Source organism: Myotis brandtii, unplaced genomic scaffold (genome assembly GCF_000412655.1).
Source record: "Myotis brandtii unplaced genomic scaffold, ASM41265v1 scaffold1003, whole genome shotgun sequence".
NCBI lineage: Eukaryota > Metazoa > Chordata > Mammalia > Chiroptera > Vespertilionidae > Myotis > Myotis brandtii.
In genome coordinates this window covers 802,022-809,798 of record NW_005353340.1, presented here as the reverse complement: position 1 = coordinate 809,798, position 7,777 = coordinate 802,022, and the positions used below count along the sequence as shown (strand labels likewise).

At 42.5% G+C, this 7,777-nt stretch overlaps 1 protein-coding gene across 1 annotated transcript in view; it reads left to right on the top strand.

Annotated features, from left to right (window-relative positions):
* Positions 1-6: 6 nt before the first annotated feature.
* The window catches only part of ERCC6 (excision repair cross-complementation group 6), an 82,176-nt gene continuing 74,405 nt past the window's right edge, over positions 7-7,777 (top strand). The window contains exons 1-3 of the mRNA XM_005853199.2: positions 7-572; positions 3,855-4,290; positions 6,113-6,233. Of these exons, the coding sequence (XP_005853261.1) occupies positions 3,869-4,290; positions 6,113-6,233 (543 nt within the window). The 5' untranslated portion in view covers positions 7-572; positions 3,855-3,868. The remainder of the gene's footprint in view (positions 573-3,854; positions 4,291-6,112; positions 6,234-7,777) is intronic.

The following is a 7,777-nucleotide window of genomic DNA, read 5'->3' as shown; positions in this document are numbered from 1 at the left end:
ACTTCTTGGCCCTGTGGCCGGCCCCGCGCGCAGGGTCAGCGCGGCCCAGTTTGATGTCGGTTAAGTATCAGAGCAGTTTGTTGTTTGACCGAGAGGATCGGGCTGAATGCACGTCGGCACTTGGGGCGTTGGGTCCATGGCGTGGGGAGGGCAGAGCCGGCTGCGCGAAGGCTGTCAGGTGGTTTCCCACGGAGCGCCCTCGCCCTGCTGTCGCCCGTTCCACGCGGCGTCCCTTCACCGTGTGCCTCCCGTCTCCTCGTCGCGCTGCTTCCTCCGGTCTGCGATGGCACAGCCGTCCACAGACACATTTGGATCATGCCATCACCTCCGTGTGCAGAACTCGGAAGAGTCGGACCCTTGCGCTTGGAGTGAAGTCCACGCTCGCTTTACCCAGGCCGCGCGGTCTGGGCCTCGCCCACCCTCCTCTTCGCTTCCCCGCCTTCAGCCTGTGTGCGCGCAACCAGACTCCAGCCCCGAGCCCCGCGCCCCGCAGAACCCGTGCTGTGAGGGGAGGACAACGAAGATACTGTTTCCCCTTAAGCCGTGCAGAGCGCTAGATTTGCACAATGAATGTAAAGTAAATGCTCACTGTGCCCACTCCTTCCATTTTCCAAGTGCACCAGCCCTTACCAGCCTTAGGAATTACACATCCTGTTTCTTTGCAAAAAACGCTCACTCCACTTGTGGCCGATTAACTCATTCGTTCTTCAGATACTGGCTTAAACATCACTTTATCAGAGAGGCCTCCCTGCCCTCCACAGTGTCACTTAGGTCCTTCTGTTATTTGGTCATACAGAATCCTGTGCTTTCCTCTTACAGCAGTTACCACAGTGACATTTGTGTGTGTGTATACTATATATATTTTATATGTACATATACAAATACGTCCCTTGTACAGTGTTCTTTGTAGGTTATCTCCCTGCTCCCTTTCCAGCTATTGCATGTTATAGTTTTTCTTGACCTAGTTTTCCTCTCCCAGTTCATTATTACTTTACTAGAGGCCCAGTGCGCAAATTCCTGCAACAGTGTGGTCCCTCGTCCTGGCCTTCGGGATCGGCCGAAACCAGCTCTCTGACATCCCCCGAGGGGTCCAGATTTCGAGAGGGTGCAGATCAGGCCAAGGGACCCCATGGGTGCACAATCAGGCTGGGAGGGACCGCGGAGGGCTCCAGGGCATGTCCAGCTCATCTCGCTCAGTCCAGATTGGCAGGACCCCAGCAGCAAGCTAACCTACCAGTTGGAGCTTCTGCCCCTGGTGGTCAGTGCATGTCATAGTGAGCGGTTGAGTGCCCTTAGCATATCATTAGCATATTATGCTTTGATTGGTTGAACAGCTGACCGGACTTAGCATATTAGGCTTTTATCATATAGGATCATTCCAGCTGTCAACCTTACATAGGCAAGCTCCTTAGACTCTAAGGCAGGGGTGGGCAAACTTTTTGACTCGAGGGCCACAATGGGTTCTTAAACTGGACCGGAGGGCCGGAACAAAAGCATGGATGGAGTGTTTGTGTGAACTAATATAAATTCAAAGTAAACATCATTACATAAAAGGGTACGGTCTTTTTTTTTTTTAGTTTTATTCATTTCAAATGGGCAGGATCCGGCCCGCGGGCCGTAGTTTGCCCACGGCTGCTCTAAGGCTTAGAGGGTAGGCTACCCATTGGTGGCTACTCACTTCTTAACTCCCTATAGTCTGGTGTTTGTCCCCATGGCTCCACTGAAACTTTTTTTAAACTAAGATAACCAGTGACCTGCTAATTTCCAAATCCACTGGATTCTTTCTAGTTTCCTTATGTGAACTTGCCATCTCATTTCCCACTTTTAACTATTCCCTCTTCTTTTCTATTAGAAGTTTTCTGCAAACATTATTTAACCTTGTCTTTATTATCTAACATTATTACTTCATATATTATTCTACAATATTATTACTTAATATATTTGGATTTATGTGTTTTTTAACTGAAAAACAAATCTTTGCATACATACAAGTAAGAAAAATGAAAACAATTGTTAAATTTCAGCCAGTATTAAGGATCCTGCCTCTGTTGAAAGTGGAGACTAGTTAATGATGGAGCACTAAACTAATTCTCCTGAAAATAATCAGAAGGCCAAAGAAAGGAGGGACTTTCTTACTCTGTTGTTCACTTTAACCTCTAAAAGAATCTCTGGTACCTGTCATCTCTTTCTCTTGAGCCCAGATTTGCATTCTGACTGCATCCTCACCGGTACCTGGCATTTATAACTTCCCACCAGCTCCTCCGCCTGCTTCCATCTGCTTCCTTTCAGAGATTTCATTTTTGTGACTGAATTCACTGGTGACTCAGTAGTCCAGACCAGACTTGTTATTTAAGACTCCTCTCTGAACCTGACTTTCAGCATATATTGAGCACCTCCTCTGTATCAGACCCTGGGCCAGGTGTTTAAATCTTGTACCTGTTTTTTGAACATCATCACCCAATTCATCGTCACTTCCTCTGTGTCCACGTGGCCTCTTGTTCATGTCTCTTCTATGGATCTGTCCTGCTGGCTTGTTTTTGACACTCTTTCCCACTAGAGAGTGAGCCGCTCAGGGCAGGGTGATGCCAAGTTCCTGGCATCTCTGTATCTCTGCTTGGCCTCTGGGATCTTTTTATCTAATGAGGAATGAGTGGGGCTTATTGGGGGTACTTGTGGTCGTTTCATAGAAATAAGTTTCAGTGCTGAAAAACCTTAGTTTATTCACAGTTAAATGAAAAGCAAGCTGTCTCTTGGTCAGTGTGTTGCTTTATAATCTAGTTATTAGAGTTATGCAGGCAATATAGTGAATATATTTTTATTCAAGGAATTCCTGACTACTTGGAAAGGTGAAACTTCTTCTGTATTCCTCCCTGCCCCTTCTGCTTCCCCTTCCAACTATTGTAGGTGTAGTGTTATCTCCAGATCACTTTGAGTGCATTCCATACACACAGATGCAGATGCAGCTTTTTCCATAAATGTGTTTATACTGTGGCTCTTTTCACTTTACAAGACTTATACCAGTGCCACTGAATATACCTAATGCCTACATTAAACTGTTAAAACATGCTGCAATAAACATACCTGCACATATTATTTCTCTGTAATAAATACCTAGTCGGGTGCATTTTAAATCTTAATAGATATTGCTAATTGCCTTCCAAAGGAGCTTTACTAATTTATATTCTCACCAGCATTGTGTGAGGGTGTATCTTCCTGGTCTATATGGATATTATCTGGCTTTATGTTTTTGCCTACCCAGTGGGTGAGAAATTATATCACACATTGAAATAGAGTTATTTTTGAGAATATTTTAATTTTTCTCAGATTCTGATTTGAGTGGTGTTATGATTATCTCTTGTTTCTGTTTATTGGAGTCAATAAATGTTCAATCTCAAAGTTTCTAGTGTCAGATTCATATAGAAGCTCTCTCCTTACATCACTAAATCTAAATCTATACATCACAGTTGATCATGCCACTATAATGTAAGTCATTTATGCCATGACATAGTGAAGAGGCTAATGTAGGAAGCGCCAGCTGGATGGAGAAGACTCTTCGCTGTTACTCAGGACTTTGGTTGTCAGCTTTTTTAGCTGGCTACCCAAATGTCCTTTGTCAATGACACTGCATTTTTTTTCTTTTGGTTAGTTTTTCTTATTTATTATCAGAACTCAAGAAGATATATAGCTTTTAAGAAAAGTAATACTTGGAAACATGTTTGTGTAATTGGAGGATTATTACTTGATCTTTTGAAAAATCAGTCTGCTTCATAAAATATTCAAGAAACTAGCTATCCTTTCTATATAACAGAAAAGGCTTATTGAAAAGTTTTTTGTTGTTGTTTTTTTACTTTTAGGTGGTCTATAAAGGATGCCGAATGAGAGAATTCCCGACTCAAGTCAAACTGAGGAGCAAGACTGTTTACAGAGTTGGTGTGTCAGTGATGGTGAAAAAATGACAGTTAAGCAAGAAAATGATGGTGATGCAGAGATGGAGGAAAGCCTCCCCTCTTGTTCCTCTGCCAATGGGCCATCCATCTCCACGGAGGGGTGTCCGTGGGAAGTTCCGAGGAGAAGGCCTGCCCTGCTGCATATCGACAGACATCAGATCCAGGCGGTGGAGCCCAGTGCGCAGGCCCTTGAACTGCAGGGGTTGGGTGTGGACGTCTATGACCAGGACGTGCTGGAGCAAGGGGTGCTTCAGCAGGTGGACAGTGCCATCCATGAGGCCAGCCATGCTGCCCAGCTCCTTGATGCAGAGAAGGAGTATCAGTCAGTCCTGGATGACCTCACGTGAGTGTGGACCATCTTCTCTCTAATTGCAGAGTTTGTGTTTACAAGGGATGGAGAGATTCAGGTACTAGCTGTAGTATCCCAGAAATATTAGGATATTCATAGCATTTCTCATATGGAGGATAGAATCAAAAGGGCGCTCACCGACCTTGTGTTCGAACCTCAGCCCTTCCTTCTGGAGCAGCATGCACATGGTAGTTAAAGTTTCAGTCCAGCTCACAACAGCCTGTTTGTGCATAATGGAGAGGAGTGACCCGGAACTCACAAGCATGTGCACAGAATCATTCTCAGGAGAAGTGTACTCACAGTTCTTAGGTGTCCTGCTCGAGAAACCAGGAACACACCTGCCCTCTCACATTTTTCTCTATCTTGTAGTTGCTTTCCCTTAAAATGAGTATGTCTTTTGGTAATTTTTCAGATTTTGCATTTCTAGAAATAAGGGAAAATATCTCTCTGCTCTTCCTTTCTTCTGTCCTACTTTTGACTATAAGGGAAGATGAAGTCCCATGGAGATTTCATTTGTGTTTTAGAGAGACTTGGGCCCTGTTGAGCATAACACATTAACACATTGGTAGAGAAGGAAGAGGCTCTGGGCTGGGCTAGGAGGGGGTGCAGGATTGAGCTCACACTCCATTGCTAGTCTTCTCGCCTTGGCCAGTGTTCCAGGCAGTATCAGGCAAGCAAGAAAGAGAAGGGGAGGGCTGGATGGAGGGGTGGTGCAGTCTTAGCTGGGGGTGGTTGTGGGAGGGGAGAAGGAGGAACATGGAGCTGTTGGTTACCCACTGGGGAGGCCTGTAGTACAGCTGGCTATTGGCACTTAAAGGACATGTTTTCTATTAAGTTTCCTGGTATGTTCTTTAGGCCTCTTGAGTTGCAGATGTTCTCGAATAGTTGTAGTCTGACCTTCAGGTGTGAGCACCTCAACTCTTTGTAATGAACACACCTTTTACATTTGACCTTAGAAATGTGTCCACTGCTTACAGAGGTGGCAGAGCAGAGTGCTGCAGAGCCACAGGCAGGTTAGCACCAGATGGGTGGTGGCATGTGGTCCTCAGCTTGCCAGTCACTTGCATTGATAACATCTTCATATGCTAAAATCCAGAAAGCATACAACAGCAAATTACACAAATGTCAAGATTGAATTTGTGTTTTGAAAATTGGGAGCTATAATTCTGTGGTGTTTATTTTAGGAACAATGTATTACAAATTGATTTTTTTCCCCCTTCGTAATACTACAGCAAATGTGTTTTCTGGTCATGTGAAAGAAAAATATTGCCACAGATGTCTGACTTATACAAGAAAATGTTTAAGCATTTTTAGTACTTTTCCAAGCTTAGAGAGACTTTCATAATGGGCTTTTAAAATCCATCTATGGGGTGGTTGACAATAGGGGAAGCAGGGGGTATATGGGAAATCTCTGCACCTTCCTCTCAATTTTGCTGTGAACCTAAAACTTCTATAAAAAGTAGTCTTAAAAAAATGTACTCATCTTCTCATATAAAAGGACAACTTATTGCACATTGTTTTAGTAGTCTCTTGAATAAACTAGTCACTTAAAATGCTTATAGGATAAATTAATCAGCTTACAAAGTGGAATGAGCTGATTTAAAGAAGCCAGATAAAAGAAAACACTAGTCATCTTAAACCTCTAACAACCCTTCAAGTTCTACTTATGGTCAAGAAGACTATGCATTTTAGTCTAGTTTCTTTTATCTTAGTTAATAAGAAATAAGAGAGCCATGTTTTTAGTATTTCAATCTTTATATTATACTATTAGAAATGTTATCAGGGTGGAAAATATACGTTTTATCTTATTTTTCAGGTCATGTACGACATCCCTAAGGCAAATCAATAAAATTATTGAACAACTTAGCCCTCAAGCTGCCACCAACAGAGACATCAACAGGAAACTAGATTCTGTAAAACGGCAAAAATATAACAAGGTGATTTCAAATGACACTTGAAAAAGTCATCATTTAGACTCATTTAATGTTTAGGAAGGATTCTGAAAAGTACTTCTAAGATTTAAAGCAAATATTTATAATAGAAAACTTTGAGTTTTTATGTATGTTTAATTTTTCATTTGTTTCCCTTTAATATCCTTTGTTAGAGTATTTTTAAAAATACATACAGACATACACACACACATGTTTGAGAAAAAGGTTTTTTGGCTTTGCATGCCTTCTTACTGGTGTACTTCCATAGCCTTCCTTGCCTCACTATTTTCTTTTACCCAACTTAGGCTCCTGCTTGGTGTGCAGGCCTCTACTCAGTCTCCTTGTTTTGTATGAACTTTTTTTTTCCTGCTTAGCTCCTGCTTGCACTGATTGTTGGCACTGTTTCCTGTGATACAGGCTGGCCTCAGGTATTACAGTCATCATCCAGCCACACTGCGTCTGCATTTAGAGTCGTAGAACTTAAGGATAGGGACTATCTGTTACTTATGACATTTTTTTGGTGAGATTTGAAACACTTTTTAGAATTATGTACACTTTATGGAAATACATTGCAGAAGATAGGAATGACTAGTTTTGATCATTTTACTTCTGCCATCCAAAGTGACTAACAGATACCCTTGTGCTTGCAATTGATTCATTGCAATGAGTAGAGTCTGTGCATCTTTCACTTAAGCTGTGCTAGTGGGGATGTGTGTAGACTCAGTTCCTCCTTTTGCTTTCCACTCACCAGTCCATTGTCTTCACCACCCCGTCTTCTCTCACCTCCAGAGTAGTAGCCCCAGAGTCACAGCTAGTAGTGGCTTGAAGCCGCTGTTGGTCTTCCCAAATCAGAAAAGCAGCATCTGGCCTCTTGTGGGAGCATGTGGTTTAATGTGCAGAGACCTTCTCTGACCTTGGGCTTCGGTGGGCTGGAGTTTCAAGGAGAGGAGAGGATCAACTTTTAGACCATTTTAGATAATAGTCCCACTCAATTATATATCTCTGTCTTTCCTTAGCAGCTCTTTGATGTTTAGAGATAGACTATTCAGAGAGAAAGGCTGTTTTAAATAAGATTTTGGTGAGAAAAACTGCAAACAAATTACAAGTCATTCTAATATGGCCTTTATATTCAGGATTTCCCTTGCCCCACATTCATATTTGGTATTTAAACATTCTTGACCTTGGGAAGAACCGAGTAGCACAGGCCTAGTTAATTGAGGAGGCTGTAGGAATATCCCCATATCTGAGCTTTGGTGGTATAGAGGGTGACAAGACTAAGAGGAGTCTGTTGTGATCAGGGTAAAAGGGTATATCAAAATATATTTTCCTTTTAAAATTTTGTGATTGGGTAGAATTCTATAAAGGACAATTATAAATATGGTAAGTTATCAAAGGGGTCTGACTGTTTCAACTTTGTTTTAAAAATGTATTTTATTGATTTTTTACAGAGAGGAAGGGAGAGGGATAGAGAGTCAGAAACATCGACGAGAGAGAAACATCGATCAGCTGCCTCCTGCACACTCCCCACTGGGGATGTGCCCGCAACCAAG